At 53.4% G+C, this 17,435-nt stretch overlaps 2 protein-coding genes across 3 annotated transcripts in view; both read left to right on the top strand.

The window, feature by feature from the left end:
* The first annotated feature begins 2,112 nt into the window (after positions 1-2,112).
* On the top strand, positions 2,113-3,635 carry Hes6 (hes family bHLH transcription factor 6). The gene is made up of 4 exons (XM_004637346.2): positions 2,113-2,270; positions 2,346-2,432; positions 2,504-2,585; positions 2,680-3,635. The coding sequence occupies exons 1-4, from the start codon at positions 2,190-2,192 to the stop codon at positions 3,069-3,071; spliced, it is 642 nt and encodes a 213-aa protein (XP_004637403.1). The 5' UTR covers positions 2,113-2,189; the 3' UTR covers positions 3,072-3,635.
* Positions 3,636-12,922: 9,287 nt separating this feature from the next.
* The window catches only part of Ilkap (ILK associated serine/threonine phosphatase), a 24,138-nt gene continuing 19,625 nt past the window's right edge, over positions 12,923-17,435 (top strand). For both annotated transcript variants that reach the window (XM_004637345.2, XM_023722130.1), the window contains exon 1: positions 12,923-13,066. In XM_004637345.2, the coding sequence (XP_004637402.1) occupies positions 13,012-13,066 (55 nt within the window). In that variant the 5' untranslated portion in view covers positions 12,923-13,011. The remainder of the gene's footprint in view (positions 13,067-17,435) is intronic.

Raw genomic sequence — 17,435 nt, 5'->3', positions numbered from 1 at the left:
TGTGCTAAGGTTACATTTCTTCTCTTGGGCAATGTCTTGTTTTTCCTGCACTTCCTTGTGCCCTGCCCCCCCCCACTTGCCTTTATCATGTCCTCCTCTGCTCCCTGCATGCAAATCCTCGGTTAACAAGGTGGCCCACCCTGGGTCTTTCCTCAGAGGCCTCCCCAGGACCCTGATCCTGCTGTCCCTGTGTGAAGTGTGTTTTATGCAGTTCTGAAACATGTTTAGCCTTGTTCTCTCAGATAATGGGAGGAGGATGCAGCAGTTTGCACACTTGGGAGTGGATGAAATATTGCTGCACTTGTTACTTCCTGTCTCACTTTTTCCATGTGAGGGAACTGTTGCTGTCCTCACTTGGGAGTCTCCTTTCCTGGGAGGGACACCTAAGGAAAGACAGCTCTGTGGTCCCTTGGGACCCACCCCACCCTGTCAGCCTTTGCCCAAGGAGAGTCTCTGAAGAGCCCCAGAGGGTGGATGGGCCCAGCTCTTGAGCTTGGGGGCAGACTGGGGCAACAGGGGGTGTGGGTGACCAGCTAGGGGAGTCCAGTTGAACACACAGGCTAGGCTGAAGGCAGACTAGGAACAGGTAGGTGTGCTCAGGAGCCCCGAGGGTTCCAATAGGCCTGGAAGGTGACTTTCTCACAGTTCGCCCACCCTGAAGCTAAAGGTCCATCAGACCCATCTTTGGGAAGGTGGGGGGGGGGAGTCTTTTGTCCAGTCCTGCCACCCTGCCATCACTCTTCAGAGGTATTCCCCTTCCCCAGGACTAGGGCCACCCTTTACCATCCCTTCCCATACAGCTGCTCATTGGGGTCAGGGTGTCCTATGCTAAACTCTCAAAGAAGGGTGTCGGAGGGGCTCAAGGCAGACCGCAACAATCCCAGCACAGAAGAGTAGTACTGACCCCATAGGAAGAGTAGGGGGGGGGACAGCACGGTCCCCTAGGAAACTGAGGTGTTCCCAGAAGACCAGGTGTGTGCAAGGGCCTAGTAGAGAAGGCATGGCACCCACCAGCCCTGGTGGAAGGGGCAAGGTCCTGCCCCACCCCCGCCCACGCACTCCCCGCGGCGAGGTGGGGCCGGCAGATGGGCGGCCAGGCCTGGGGTCGCGGGCATCTGCAGACACAAGCGTGCCCGCCGCCTCCTGGACAAAGAGGAGGAGACAAAGGCGCGGCCAGCACCTGTCGCTCTTGGCGCGGCTGCAGCTGCCAACTGTCAGGGGCATCAAGTTACGCGGGCCAGACGGCAGCTCCACCGCAGGGCGGGGGGGGGGGGGGGTTACGGGACACTCACACTGAGGACTCCGCTGACTGGAACGCCCTGCTTCCCAAAGGGACTTGGGAGGCAGGGACACAAAGGGTGGGGGCCGAGGAGGAATGAGAGGGAGGAAGCAAGGAAAGGTGACAGTAGGGTGTTAAAGGGGACAGAGAAATAGAGGTGCTCAGAGGGGGTGGGGTGCTGACAGGGAAAAACGATGCGTATTAGGAGTATTAAGAGGGAACCAGGAAAGAAGAGGGGGAGAGCCCAGGGAGGGACCCTAGTTCCCTGCCCCACCTCCAGATTCTGGGAGTGTGGGGCTGCAGGCGTCTGCAAGAGCCGTGACCCTAACCCTAATCCAACCCCACTGTCCAACTGGCCCCCATCTTCCTGGACTTCGCGCCCACCTGGCCTGCCCCGGGTCAGGAGACCAAGGTCTGGACTGGGGCTAGGGCTGAATCGGGGAAGAGAAGGCACACAGGGTGGACGTATGGAGGGAGCGCGGGACGTCGCAAGGATGCTCACGCGGGGAGTCGCGCAGAGAGCCCCAGTCGCGCGGAGAGCCCCTGTCTCACACTCGGCAGACCGGCTCCTCGAGCAGCTAAGGGAGGGAAGCAGCGTCAGCGGGCGCAGTCCCGGGTCACCGCCCCCTCGAGGTGCCCCCGGGGTCACTAAGGCCGGGCCCAGGCCCCGCCCCGCCAGCTGCCAGGCGGCCGGGGCTGGACAAAGCGCGCCGTTCCTATTGGCCGCAGAGCGCCTCGCGGCAGGCGGCTCGGGATCCACACAGCCAATGAAGGCATTCAGATGCAAATAAGCTCCTATAAATGGGGCGGGGCCTTCGAGGGCCGGAAGACTTGAGGCGGCCAGCGCTCTGTCCCAGCCGTCGCCTGGCGGCGCGGGGTGCAGACGCTCGCCATTCCCGGCTCGGGGGCCATGGCTCCGCACCAAGTGCCCGGCCGTGGCCGTGCGGGCCGCGAGGATGAGGACAGCTGGGAAATGCGAGGGGACCGCAAGGTTCGGGCCGGCCCGGGGGCCGGGCGGGCTGCGGGCGGCTGCGCGAGGCCGGGTCTCAGCGCCCACTTTCCGCAGGCCCGGAAGCCCCTGGTGGAGAAGAAGCGACGCGCGCGGATCAACGAGAGCCTGCAGGAGCTGCGGCTGCTGCTGGCGGGCGCCGAGGTGCGGCGGGCGCCGGGTGCGGGGTGCGCGGGTCCTGGGTGCGCGGCGCGCTCACCACCCGGCCCCCGCAGGTGCAGGCCAAGCTGGAGAACGCCGAAGTGCTGGAGCTGACGGTGCGGCGCGTGCAAGGCGCGCTGCGGGGCCGGGTTCGCGGTGAGTGGCGGTTGGGCGCGGGGGGCTCTCCCCGGGCCGGGCGGGCCTTTCTGTCGCCACTCATCGCGTTGTTGCCCTTGGGTCCGTGGCGCAGAGCGTGAACAGTTACAGGCGGAAGCCAGCGAGCGTTTCGCAGCCGGCTACATCCAGTGCATGCACGAGGTGCACACGTTCGTGTCCACTTGCCAGGCCATCGACGCCACGGTCGCAGCCGAGCTCCTTAACCACCTGTTGGAGTCCATGCCGCTGCGTGAGGGCAGCAGCTTCCACGATCTGCTAGGGGATGCCCTGGCCAGTCCAACTGGGGTCCCGGGCTCTCCACTGCCCAGTCCCTTCTCCCCCACGGACGACCTCTGCTCTGACCTGGAGGTAGTCCCCGAAGGGGAGCTGAGTCGGGCATCTGCTGAGGGACGGGGCTCGGTGCCTGAGGCCTTGAACAGCCTGACGGTGGCCCAGATATCCCAGTGTGTCTGGAGGCCCTGGTGACCAACACCAGCAGGGACCTGTGGTGTGGGCTGTAACTTTCCAAGCCTGTCTGTCTCCCATGGGGATCAGGTGAGGGGCAGGCCTAAGCTGTCTCTCAGTTCTGTCCTCTTTCCATGGATGACTTGAGGGCAGTCCCTGATGCCCAGCCCAGAGAAGCCCCTGTTTCCTGAGGGAGGCACTTTAATGAACCCTTCAGCTGTGGGGGGGATGGAGGGGAAGAGCTGGGACAGCAGAAATTGCTTAGAGCTGGGAGGGCTGGCTGACTTTCACCTGTTCGAGCCTTCCCAGGCACTCTGTGACTCTTTGGCAGAGGTGAACAGGGGTGGTGTTGGTTCTCTCCTGGGGCCTGGGCTCTAGTCCTAGGCAGGGCCACTTCGGTCCTGACAGCCTTGGACTTAATAGAAGCTTAAATTTGCCACTTGAGGTAGGAGACCAGGAGAGGCAGCGCCCGCAGCAGCACTCAGAGCAGCTCTGTACAGGCTTGCTTGTAGCACACTTGAGTTTGCATACTTGGTTGCCAACTGAATTAAATAAAGGACTCTGGGGTTAGGTACCTTTGAGGTATCCCTGGTGTGGTGTCATTAATGTCTTTGAAGAATAAATGCTAAATGGAGTACATTTTCCCCTCCTAGTGATGCTAGTGAATGTTTTCTAAATTCTCTCACAGTTTATCATCAGTCAGGTGGTGATGGAGCCCTCCCAATTGCTGGGCAGGCCCTCAGGCCAGGCCTCCTCTCCCTGGAATCCTCTGTGTCCTGGAGAACAACTCCATTGGTGTGAGGTTTGCTCCAGGGTAACAGTAATAGGGAAGTGACCTGTCCCTGTATTCTTTTGCTCACCAGTTTCTGGGGAATAACAGCACTGATGGCCATCTGCTAGTCCTCTGGCTTGGAAGTATCTTTCAAAGAAGTGGTACAGGGTTCCTGCATGTGACACACACTCTACTTGTGTTAGTCTGTCACTTTTCTTGACTTCAGGGGAAGGAATCCCAGGTAGATCATGGCTTGAAGTGAGGGTGCCATAGTCCCAAGTAGCCTGAACCTGAGGTCAACTGGGCCCAGGAGGTCAGAACCCCCAGGGACAGAGAGGGTGATGGGATGGACAGCCAGCAGCAGTCAGTGCCATGGTTAGCTCATCTGCCTGCTCCAGGCCCCAGAGCAGCTTGTTCTCGAGTTGGCATTGCCTAGGCAGTGGTAGATGTAAGGATGTAGGACTGATGTCTGGCTTTCCTCTTGGGCCATGTGCCTTTGCTTCAAAAACAGCTTTCCCAGCTCTCCCTTTACAAAAGCTCCCAGTCAGGGCCTGGCCACTAGAGGTGTTTCAGAGCTGGGGTTCACCCTGGCTTCCATGCCATTCAGCTGCACACCTCAGCCACTGGGCCACAACCAGATGCCGTGAATTTTAGCAACTAGCTGAGTTGCTGGGGTAAGGGGGCATCCACAATTGAGGAACTGAGAAATGGGAATTTTTCCTGGGGTGGTTTCATCACCTCAGACTGAGGCAAATGGCTGCAGGGACATGGGTGGATAACAGGTCCTTCTGTGAGCCCTGTGGTTCCTGTGGCTCTCAGCATACCCAGAGGCTACCATGATGAGCTCCAATGCTGTCTGGGGAGCATTTGCCAGGGACCACTCTGAAAGAATAAGTCTGCTCTAATTTCCACCCTCGCCACAGCTTCCCAAAACCCTGGGGGAGCCTGGGATGAGGTTCAAGAGGCTGACCTGAGGGAAAGTGCTGCTGGGACTAGGACCTGCCCAAGGCCAAAAGCAAGGACCAAACCCTCAGGCCCTCTGACCCAGAACTGGCCTCTGGCCTTCAGGAGCATTACTGTATCCTGATGTGTCAGAGGGGTGCTAAACAAAACACATTCTTTCCCCAGCACCTGATGCTAGTGAATATCTTTGTGATTCTCCCGCCCTTCATCATCAAGGTTGGTCAGAGCCATTAAAAATGGCTCCCACAGTGTTGACTACCATTATCTCCTAGAGTGACAGCTGCTCCTGCCTGTGGTGCAGCCTAGTACCTTGGGCTCTCACTCTGCCAGTTAGTTCACACTGCCTCCCCACTCTCTCATAGGTGGCCTGGCCTCCCACCATGTCCCTGGTCCTCTTTATCAGCAGCAAAGGACCATAAGCATGGTGACTTAAAACACACCTTTATTATCTGGTGGCTCCACAGGAGTTCCCCACAGGAACTTTGGGATCCAATCAGTATGTCACCATACAGGGCTATGTCCCTTCCTAGAAGCTGGAGGGTAACCTACTTCCTTACCCCTTCTTGCTTGAGGCCAGCTGATGGCCCTTTCTTGACCTTCAAAGCCAGCAACATGTCCTGTCTGAGCATCCACAGTCACAACTTCTAACCTTTTCCTCTGTCTCCTCTTTCCTTCATTTAATGACCCTTGGGATTGCATCCAGCCAACTCAAATAATCCAGGATAATCTCCCTAATTCCAAGGTCTGTAGCTTAATCCTTTTTTAAAAAAAATTATTTATTTATTTATTTATTTATTTATTTATTTATTTATTTTATTTTGTGTGTGGCCAGCTCAGCCCACCAGGGGGCGGGGCTGGCTGGCATGTGGTGCTGGGGGATTGAAATGCGTCCCTGTGCTTTGCTTGGCTTAGTTTGTTCTAAGTAGGTGCTTTAGACCACTGAGCCATCTCACCAGCCCATGTAGCTTAATCCTTAATCACATTCCGCTATGTAAAGCAGCATATTGTACAGATTCCTTACAATGAATGTGATCTTTATGTATATCTAAAATGTTCCAATAAAATCTGACTGAAAAAAAAATAAAAAGCAACACACTGAAAGGTTCCAGGGATGGCATGGTGTACCTGAGGAGGTGGTGTTATTCTGCCTGCCACACCCACCCGACAGCCTGGACTTGGCTCTCTGCCTTCTGTCTGCCTCCACCCCTTTCTCCAAAAAACAGGATTACTTGACAGCATGGTTCCCCCGACTCCTGCGCCTCTCCTTCTCTCCTCCAGTCAGGGACTGCAAGCACAATCAGGATCCCCAGTCTCATGACCCTCTTCCCAATCCACCTGCCATGTCTGTAGCTCTAACTCAGCTTCTGGGTTCCCATCCTTCCATCTGAAAATTTCCTTCAAACTCCAAAGGCCCGTACCACCACCACCACCCCGCCACTGCAGCCTCCCTGGGGGACCCCTATCCCCAAGGCCCTGTCCTTAGCCCTCTCTGTGGCTCCTCTACCCACCTCTGGCTTCCTGTATCTGTGTGCTCAGGGTCCCCACAAACCTACCAGCGATGACACCACCGATCCTCGGCCCCAAAAGGCATTGTGGCTGCCCTGAAGTCACACTCCTCACAAAGTCTTGAGGTCACACTCAGTTTCCTTCTTTTCCTGTCCTCCGACTTCCAAGCACCCCAGCCTGGCACCTCTATTGCACGAATCTTCCTCGCAGCCTCTTCCAACCTGGGCGCTACAGCAGCCTCTGGTGTGCGACTACGCTCCGCTCAGCACTCAGGCCTCTGCAAGGGACGCAGAGCTGAGACCATTGTCTGGCTCAGCGCCCCTGTACCCCGAACTTGAGCCCTTCAACACTGTGGAAGCAGAAACAAGAGAACCAGGAGGGATTTGGGAGCCTGAGCATCCTCTTTGGGCGATGCTCGGAAACGCCCCGGGGAGCCCAGGCCTTGGCCCCGCCCTGTCCCGCCGGGCCGTTCCCAGAGGCCTCCGCGGCAGGCTGGTGCGGCGGGCTCCTTCGGCTTGTAGCGACTGCTGGGGGGCTTGAACTTGGGCGCCGCAGGTAGAGTGAGAGCCGAATACGGGAAAGGGCCCGGGCGCTGCGCCACACTCCTTGTCTCGGGCCGCGAACCCGCAGAGGAAGCTGCGTCCCCGCGGGGCATCCGGCGCCCCAGAGCCCCAGCGGGAGACGCACCGTGGCGTGGTGCAGCCGGGGCTCGCCCCATCGCGTCAGCAGCACATGGATTTAATGTGCCGGAAAGCACGAGCATCACGGCCCGAGTCTCTGCCATCTCTTAACCTCCCGAGGAAGTGCTCCTCTATCCTCAGGAAAACAGCACCCTCCCTTGAAGGTAGTGCCCCTTCGCCATGCGGGTTCTGCCCCAGGTGTCCATGTCCAAGTCACTTGTCACTGGATGTCACTTGGCGACCTTCTTCTCTCCCCTCTAGTTCCTGCCCACTTTGGCCTGAGAATCCTGACGGTACCCTTGGACATCTCAGAGACGTACCGCGGACCCCATCTTCCTCACTGATGCCGAGTTCTGAAGCCCAACCTTCCGTGCTATGCTACCTTAGAAAATAGGTTTTCACACCCTACTGAGATGCCCCTGGTTGTTGATCGTGTCTTCCACAGTCAGGTTTCTTCAACACTCTTCATTCTAGTTTTCACCGCCGCAACTCCCGCCCTTTCCGTAATTTCACAATGGCCACATTTCCCTCCATTCTACTGAGAACTTCAGGTAGAGGACCTGATGAATTCCCACCTACACCTGGGCGGATCCTTCAGCTCTCTCAGTCAAACAGTGCAACACTCAACACTGCCAACAGCCTTGTGCTTCTTAAAGCACTCTCTAATTTTCTTGCTTCCTTTTCAACCGTTCTCAGATTCTAGGAGGGTCACTTACCCTTAACTAAATAGAAAGTTCTGGCCTTTTAAATAGGTTACTTTTCTCTCGTTGCTGAGACAAAATACCTGGTGCCCTAAATTAAGGAAGGAAAGGTTTATTTAGCTCACAGCTTGTGGACGTTTCAGTCCGTGCCTAACTGGCTCCACGGCAAGGTGGCACGTGGCAGAGGAGGACTACAAGAACAAAAAGAGAGCAGCAAAAGCAAGCCTCTTTCTTCCCTTGCGTTTTATGCAAGCTGCCCACCGCAGGCAGTCCTCATCCCAGCACTGAGCCAAGAATCCATGGCAAGCTTGAGAAGCTGCCCCGTGACTGCAGGAGGCTTGGTGGGGACATCTAGATACAAATCATAAATTACTCTCCCACATTTTTTTCTCTCTCTACCCTAAAGTCTGTACTATTTACATTGCTTCACTGTGTCACTCGCAGCCTGCTCCTTTCTCTTTTTTTTTTTTTTGGCAGAACTGGGGGATTGAACTCAGACCCTTGTGCTTGCCAGACAAGCGCTTATTCTACTGAGCCATCTCCCTGGCCCCCCATACTCCTTTCTAGAGCGCTCAGTGAATCTACCCAAATTCCCCTCATTGTCACTCCCAGGTATCCCAAACTTAAGTTCAGCTGTGAGCTCAGCTTTCCTGCAAAACATTCACCTCTTTGTGTTCTGGAATCCTGAGAGCAACACATCTGTCCTCACTCAGGCTAGGAACGTGGCTGTCTAGAGACACCTCGCTGAGTACGTCTCTGAGTGTCGCCCTACGAGCAGTGCCCAGGACTATGGCTTGTACTTCCTAATAGGCATAAGTGGCTGATGCAAAATTAGTTTGAATCTTACTCCCTGTCCCTTTCCACTTATTTTAATGCTATATTCTTAACTGGCATCTTAGTTTTGCCCCAGAGAATGGTGGTGCTTGTCAGAAGAATCTGCACAGAGGGGCAGGTCCTCAGCTCCAGTCCTTTCCTAAGCCCATCACTGCAGATGCACAAGTACGTTGCCCAGTTCTCCCATGGGCCAACCCGGAACTTCATAGCACTACCTGGGAGCCCCAACACCACCTCTGTCTCTACCCCCTTAACAGGCCTCATGGCCACATCCTGCTTTTCTCTGCACTAGACTTCAGGGCTGGCTCAGACAGCAATTTCTGTGTGAAGTACTTTGCTGCTTTCTGTGTATACCCATGCTCCAATTCTAGGACTTCTGGAAGCTTGTTGTCCCTGTGCTCTACCAGAACAGTCAAGATGTGCAGGCTTTCTGGGCTCTGAACAGGCCCTGCAGCCCAGGCAGGGTCAGGAAAGAGGCAGGAAGAGGCATGTCCTGCTGAGGGACACTGAGAACAAGTCCACTGGGCAGCCTGGGTCCCCCCTCCCCCCTGGAACTTGGAGGAGCTTCAGTAGGCAGTTTCACCCCAAGGGAACCCTCAGAGCAGACATAACCTGGTCATTAGCATAGGACACAGGCTGGGCAATCAGCAGAGAAGGTTGGAATAGGGCAAGGTGCCCCCAGCAGGAGGGTCTTGTATACACCAAGCACTCTACTCCTAGGCTAGAGCCACAGCTCCAGCCAGAATGGCTTTGTGAAATGCTATCACGCGTGGCTCCAAATAGATGACACTCAGAAAGGCCAATCCAGGGGACAGATCAGTGCTGCCAGTCAACAGTAAGTGAGAAGGATGAATCCATCATTAAAGCAGTGAAAATGCTGTCACTACAGTGGTGCTACATGTCATTACATGCGTGTGTCAGACCAACACAGTATGATCACATCAAAGATGGAGGTCTTTACTTAGCCACTCACCCACCCAGTGTCTCCGAGTAGGGGCTAAAGGGCAAAATCGGCACACGTAGCCATTCACCCACCCAGTGTCTCCGAGCAAGGGGCTAGAGGGCAAAACCGGCACGTGTAGCTCCTGGCCTCCCGCAGGTTACATTCTGATGGGAGACTGTGAGCAATAAAACAATTCCATAAGTAGGTATAAAATGCAACTGTGACAAAGTGATAGAGGAGGTGGTATCAGAGTGTGTAAATGGGGTTTCACTAGTCAGGAGACAAGATTTTTCCAAGAAATTGATGATGCAGGTGAAATCTAAGGAATAAATGGAATTTACACAGAAGGGGAGAACATACCAAGCTGAGGGATCCACATGAAAAATGTTCTGGGATGAGAGAAGTACTACAAGGGATTGACAAAAGGATGAGGGACAAATCTGAAAGGGGCTGTGGCTTGGTGACACAGGAGATTTGAGGACATGGAGTCAAAATGCTACAGCAAACAGAAACACCAAAACACCAGTATTTGAAGGCAGATTTACTTAACATGGGACAAGCACTGACAAGGAACCAACCCTTACAAAAATGTCAGGCCCTGATCTCTGGTGTTCTAGGGCTTATATGGGATAAGCAATAGGAAATAGAGGCAGAATTTCTTGTCAGTTGTGGATTAGCTCTTACAGTATGCATCAGTGACCAGTGTATTATTGTTTTTTTGTATTTTAGGGAAGGGTCTACAGGGTGGTCAGGTCTCACTACTAGAAGAGACTCATAGCGATCCACCTGTTCACAGCCTCCCAAGAGCTGGGATTACAGGCGCACGCCACCACGCCCAGAGTGACCAGCATTTTTAAGAAACAAAAATAACAGGGAAAATAAAAGTAACAGGAACTGTAGCCAGAACTGTTACTGGGGCAACTAAAAACTGCAGTATATGGCTGCACGGTGTGCGGGCGAATACAGATGGGATGTGGTCAGGGCGGGTGCATTTGCTATCCACTGTAGCAAAACAAATCACCATGGACTTACTGTCTCCACCCCCAGTTTCCAGACACTGAACTTTGAGGCACACCTGAGTCCTCCACAAGGCTGCAGGTAGTCAAGGGGCTGGCTGAATCCAGCGCCACACCTACACTTAGATACAAAGGAGTCACTTCCAATCTCATAAAGTTGTTGGAGAATTCCATTCCCTATAGGATCTCGGGTTGAAAAGTTTCAGCCAGGCATAGCAGTGCACACCTGTAATCCGAAAAGCAGAGAGGCTGAGGTAGAAGGCAGGATTGTGAATCTGAGTTGAAGGCCTGTGTGGGCTACTTAACAAGGTCAAGGCTTCCTCTGTCAAAGTAGTGTGACCCTGTCTCAAGAGAGAAAGAATGAGCTTAGTTGGGCATCAGCTCTAAGGCCTTTGATTCCTTTTTTCATGGATGTTTCTACACTGCCATCAACACCATGGCAACTTTTCCTTCTTCAAAACCAGCAAGAGAGAGAAAGTCTCCTAACAGGATGACTCTATTACAAACCTAAGGAAAGGAATCACAGACATGTGCTGTTTTTGCTGGGATTCTATTAGCCAGAGAAAATCACCAGTCTCAATCAGATCCAAAAGAATGGGAACATGTGAGTTGAACAGGAGACTGTGACCTTGGGGTCCACCTTACGGTGTCTCTTCTGTGGAAGTGTTTGGAGCAGGAACAGTGGTAAGTCTCAATTCTGGAAGAACAGGTTGAAAGGGGGGGCAGAGAAAATGAATTCAGCTGGGAACATGACAGTGTTGGAGTGATCTGGGAGCTATCACATGCATACTAATTTGAACATATAGATCTGGAGGTGTCAGGAAACATAAATTTAAAAAATTATGTTTCAGATGAATGATAATTCAAGCCAGATATTGATGAGACCGCTGAGGAAGGGAACATGGAAGGAGGATGTAGCACCAAGTCTTGAATTCCATCAGTTAATAGCCAGACAGATACTTCACCCTGTAGACAGAGCTGGAGTAGCCAGGGGATGGGCATAAAACCAGGAAAGGGATGTGTCCCACAGGCTGGAAGAGAAAGAGGCCAAGCAACAAGACAGCTGGAATCCACACAAAAGGATAACTGCACAGGCCGATTCCATGCAGTGTGAGTAGGATGTCACTACTTGTGGTGAGCTCAGCAAGCTGTTTCAGAGAAATGACAGGCTGAAGCTAGATTGAGGGGGACTGAGTGGGAGAGAGGTAGGGTAGTGGAGACCCAGTACTTCCGCGTATTTCTGCTGGGGCTGGGGTCACGTTCCCCGCCCACAGGCCAGAAGATAGCAGCCAGGGAGCACCAGAAACACATTGGATTCCAAGAGACATTGCAATCGCATCAAGGGAGACAAGAGGGACACGGGAGGGCATGGAGACCTAGGCAATGGAAAGGCCTTCTGAAATGAGTTTGCGTTCATTTATTTGGGATAATCTTTTAAGGAACTAGGGCTTTACTCTGGCTTCTGGGTGTCAGATAGAGGAGTTAATTCCATGACTGGATTTCTCACGCAGCTTGGAATCATAGTCATCTTCCTGTTTTCAGCCTCCCCAGTGCTGGGATTACAGGCATGTGCCACCACGCCAGGTCTTGGCGCGAGGGCAGGGCTGGCGTGGCCTGTGGTGCTGGGCTTCGAACCCTGGTTCCTGCATTTGCCTAAGCAGGCGCTTAGTCTGCTGAGCTATCTCACTGGCCCTGCATGACTGAATTTCTAGACATCTTATCCAGACAGTATGGGTGCCACACTAATACTAAACTTGTAACTGGTAGAGAAACAGTGGTCACTTTATTAGCCGAGATAACAGATGCCTCTCATTTTTGTTGTTTGGACAATTTTATTTTTGTTTGCGTGCAGTATGTATAGGTGTTCCTGCTTTTTCTTTCAATCCACATCACAGCCTGACGTCAACGTCGCAAGAACCAGTCTACGTTCCCCAGCACTGGCAGGCACGCCGCGCCTGGGCAGGGGCATCCACTCCAGGCTCGCTGGGGGCAGGCAGGTCCAGCAGGCGTCCTCGCGCAGCCGCAGCTCACGGCGTCGATGTTTCCACCTGACAACAGGGCCGCTCCGTGCAAGCCTCGGCCTCTCAGCCTCCCAAGCGGGTCCGGGTGGAAGCACGCAGGGCGGCGCAAGGATGCCTACCTGCCGCTTCCCAAAGCTCGCTGGACGTCAGGAGTCGTCGGAGGTGCCCTTGCGCGCACATACCTGCACTCTGGACTGGCTGAGGCGCCAACAGCTCCACAAAACCCGAGGTAGTCGAACGCCCACGCCGAGAGGCCGCGAGCCTGAGTCGCGCCCAAGCGCGCAGGCGGTCAGCGCGGGAGCAGCCCGCTCGAAGGCTCTGCGCAAGCGTCTCGGCCGCCCCGCCCCCCGCGCGCGGCACTCTGGGGCGGCTGGCCACGCCGCGCTCCGATTGGCGGCGTCCCGGGGCGCCCGGTGACTGACGGCCGCGTCGCGCTCGCCTCGCCTCCGCCGCCGCCCGGGTGTGGAGCCCGGCCTCAGCTCGGGCCGCGCGTCAGTCGTCGCGCCGCGCCGCGCCGCTTGCGCCATGGACCTTTTCGGGGACCTGCCGGAGCCCGAGCGCTCACCGCATGCGGCTGCCGGTAAGCGGCGCGGGGAGGGAGGGAGCAGGGCGGCGGCCTGAGGGCGCGGCGGAGGCCGCTGTATCGCCTGTCCGCGTCGCGGAGCCCCTTCACCTCCGCCATCTTCGCCGCGCAGGAAGGACGCGCGCCGCGTCGCTCTCCTCGCACCCGCGGTCGCCGTGCCCGGGCCTGCGACTCCGGGTCCCCGAGGTCCCCGCGGTCACGGTCGCGGCCCGCAGTCCCGGGCGGAGGCCTTGGGGCGCCCGCGGCGCAGGCCCGCGGCGCCGCGCTCGCCGTGCTTGTGGGACGCCGGCGGCAGGCATCGTCCGGGGGCCTTGTGGCTCGGTGGAACCGAGTTGGCGCTTGCAGCCCGCGCGTGCCACGCCTTGGAGTCCTTCGGGGCAGGGTTCCGAGTCCGCTCTTCCACCCCGCAAGATTGGGGCGCGCTCGCCGCCTGCATTTGGGGGCGGCGGCCCGGGCACCTGTACCCTAGGAAGTCGGAGGGCGAAGAGGACCTTGCCTTGGCTTTAGCTGCGCTCCGAGCGCAGGTGGTTACAGTTAAAACTGGCGCCAGCTCACGACTGGGAATTGCCGAGCGCTCCACAAGTGAGGCTGCGAGGCCAGCGGGAGGTTAGGCAAAGGGCCGGGGCGCGCCTGAGCTTCCAGACGTGGGGGACCTGGTGTTTGCAGAGATCCGAGGAGGGAACCAGCCCCGGAGATGTGCGCGCTATGCGCTGCGGGGGCTTCGGCCACAAGAGACAGGCTCTGCGCTCCTCGGGGCCCGAATCTGGCTTTTCGCATGGACACTGCCTGACGGGCCATTTTGGAGTTTAATCATTTTGTCCTTGTCTGCTAAGGGCACTGTTACTGTACTTTTCTCATTGAGCAATCTGCTGGACCGGAACGATTGAATAACGGTGTGTTGAGTTTGTAGACTTGACTCAGTCGTTCGTTTCTGGAGGACTGTAAGTTACAGTTGTGAAAACTGGCGTTGTGCTGACAGCTGATTATCTGCTGATGGAGTGCAACTTCTCAGTGTATTTTGGACAGAATCTGGATTTACAAGGGCTCCGTAAACCTGCCATTGTAGTCTTTATTCTTACCCAAAATGAGTTTGGGTCTGCATTCAGGGGAAGGCCCCTTTACATCACACAGTACTTGAACAACTTGAAACCTTACAAGTTGATGCTTTGCAGCCTGTCACCACATACAGAGGAGGGCACATCTCGGTGTCTTCCAGGCTCAGCTTCAAGCCCTTGCTGATGGATGGGCCAGGGGCTGCACTGGTTTTAAGCCCTTTCCTGGAATGTACACTTGTGCACTGTTCTCAGCTGGCCAGAACACACACACTCCTGTGGGGCCTGTGTGGCTGAGTGCTTTGTTCTTTTGAGACGGTCTTGAGATGTAGTCCTGGCTGGCCTTGAATTCAAAGCAATCCTCGTGCCTCAACCTCCTGAGTATTGGGATTGTGGAGGGTGCACCACCACACTCGACCTGAGTGTATTCTTAAAAGTAGCTTTAAAGCAGAGAGTATGTGCTTTCCTCATATGTCAGGAAGCTGAGGGACAAAAGCACTAGAGTAACAAAATTGGTATCCAAAGTTGCCTTAACAGATAGTTAAAACCGGCAAGATGAGATTGATCAGGTTTAGACAATTATTTGAATAAGAACAGAATCAGATTTCACACTTTTTGAAAACACTGCTGTTTTTTACAGACCTTACTTTGTTGCAGTAAATCATGTTGGTTGCAGAAGTGAACAAAAGCATGAAACTAAGCTACACCCTGGCCCTCACCCACGTGTGATACGCAGATGCCACAGATTTCTAAGGTGATGCAGGCGAAGCCCAAGTCCTAGTTTTCACAAGCTCCAGGATTTGTTGTTTGGGAAATGTAACCAGTCTGGTTTCAAGTCCCTGTACACTGTATCTTCAGTGGCTGTTTTGCTTTTTGAGAAAGAGTGCCACCTCTTGTCACCTCATGGTCAAAGAGCATTGAAATTCCAAGCCCAGAATGGCAACTTAGGGATTTAGCCAGAATCTGTATTGAAATAAGACATTTAGAAGAGCTGGGCAGGGTTCGATACAAATTATCACAAAAAAAGAAGGAAAAAGCTGGCTTAAAAGTTGCTTCCAAAATATAACTTAAGGGCGGAGGGAAATAGCTCAGCGGTTTAAGTGTCTGCCAGGCACGCACAAGGTCGTGAGTTCGATCCCGGTATCCAAAAAAAAAAAAACAACTTATTCCCAGTTTTATTTAGTCCCCCTATACATGTAAAGCTGGTGGACAGGCAGTGGTTGGTTGCCACTTAATGGGAAAGCATGTGCTGGTGGCTGAGGGGTCAGTCCCCAGCATGCAAACTGATTGGCAGCAGGCAAGGACTGAATAGCTTTTGAGACTTCTGAAAATTTTCTTTTAAATAAAAGTTGGAGGTACAATACAAGCATAAAGGTTAAGGTATAACAAGAAATAAACTAATTGTAAAATCTCAAGTCATAACAACTAAAATGACAAAATTTAAAATTTCAGTTGAACAAAAGATAGCATGGCAAATTGAGAACATAATTACAATATTATTATGGGTTAATGTGACAGCCTCACAAAATTAATAAGAAAAAGGTAGGTTGATCCATAAGAAAAATTATCCAAAGGATGTATCCTGACCATTTATAGAAGAAAGAACTCAGCTGGTTTGTTCAAAAAGAAAATAATGTCAAATCACTGGCGTGCTGTATTTTTCGACCCATGAATTAGCAGAGTTGGTGAAAGTAATGCATAGAAAAAGGGACTTCTCACAAAGTATGTTGAGAGTGGAAGTCATCACAGCTTTTGGGGGAAACAGTTCTGGTTTCTGTAAAATGTAAATTGCTCATATCCTTTGACCAGCAGTCTGACAGATTAAGAATATATGTGTAGGCCTGTTGTGGTGGTACACTCCTGTAATCCCAGCACTCAGAAGGCTGAGGCCAGAGGATCACTGCAGGTTCAAAGCCAGCCTGGGATACAAAGTGAGCTCAAGGAATGTAGCTCAGCGGCGCAAGCACAAGGTTCTGAGTTGGATTCCTGCTATTCTCCCTTCCCCCAGAAAAAACCCTAAATGGGCCGGGGAGATAGCTTGGTGGTCTAGTAACTGCCTGGCAAGTGCAAGGACCTGGGTTCAATCCCGGTACCACATGCCAGCCTTGGGCCAAGCTAGCCACCCAAAACTGGGTGTGATGGCACACCTCCCCTGTTGTCCCTGCACTGGGGAGGCTGAGACAGGAGGATCACTGTGAGTCTGAGCTGCATGGTGAGGCCCTGTACCAAATAAGTAACATTAAAAATCAAACTGTAAACCAAGTTCAAGGCCAGCCTGAACTGCATAGCGAAAGCCTGTCTCAGAAAGACAAAATAAAGTGTGTGTGTGTGTGTGTGTGGAGAGTGATGTGAGTGAGGTGTGTGGAGTCCTGGGTAGAATTCGCTTCTACCTTCCAATACATAAAATGCACACATACAGACATGTGAGTGTGAAGGAGTGTGGAAGGTGTGCAGCAGTGTGCTGGGGAGGATAATGGTAGAACCAGTCTCTACCTCCTGCCTTGTCTTTTTTTAGTTCAGAGAAAATTCAGGCATTAAAAACAACTTAGGCAGCAGCTTTTTTTTTTTTTTTTAAACATTTATTTATTTAGTGTGTGTGTGTGTGTGTGTGTGTGTGTGTGTGGTCAGCTCAGCCCACCAGGGGGCGGGGCTGGCTGGCATGTGGTGCTGGGGGATCGAACCGAGGTCCCTGTGCTTTGCCAAGCTTGTTCCAAGTAGGTGCTTTAGACCACTGAGCCATCTCACCAGCCCAGGCAGCAGCTTTTAAGATGTTATTTTTTGTACGTAGAAGTCTTTACCTAACCTGAATATGACTGACCCATAAGTACATTTGTCACATAATATATAACTTCAGGGAGACTTAGCCTTAGAATGTAGATAACTAATAAAAGAGACAAAATTATAATGGAAAAATGTGGGCCAGCCAGATAGCTCAGCAGACTAAAGCACCTGTGTAGGAGGAGTGCTGCGGCCATGCCGCCCCCAGCTCCGGAGCACGCTGAGGGCAATTGAGCCTGGACATGTTGGCGCGCGCCTGTAATCCCAGCACTTAGGATTACACTGTGAGTCCCATCTAATAATGGAAAATGTTTTGAGTCTTGTTTCATTCTTTGTTATAATTCCATTTAGAACTAGGTGGGGGGCACTTCCAAAGTTTTGGTCAAGGTGACACTTATCCAATGATAGCAGCCTGAAATACTTTGAATTTTTGTTCATTCAAAATAGAATGTAAGATTTTGGCTAATTAGAAGTTCCATTGTATGAGTAGGATCAGTGATCTAAGTGGTTCTCTGTGTGTGTGTGTGTGTGTGTGT

This window comes from Octodon degus, unplaced genomic scaffold (assembly GCF_000260255.1).
Source record: "Octodon degus isolate 3935 unplaced genomic scaffold, OctDeg1.0 scaffold00089, whole genome shotgun sequence".
NCBI classification, from domain to species: Eukaryota; Metazoa; Chordata; class Mammalia; order Rodentia; family Octodontidae; genus Octodon; species Octodon degus.
The sequence above is the reverse complement of the archived record's forward strand: the minus strand, read 5'-3'. Positions and strand labels throughout refer to the sequence as shown.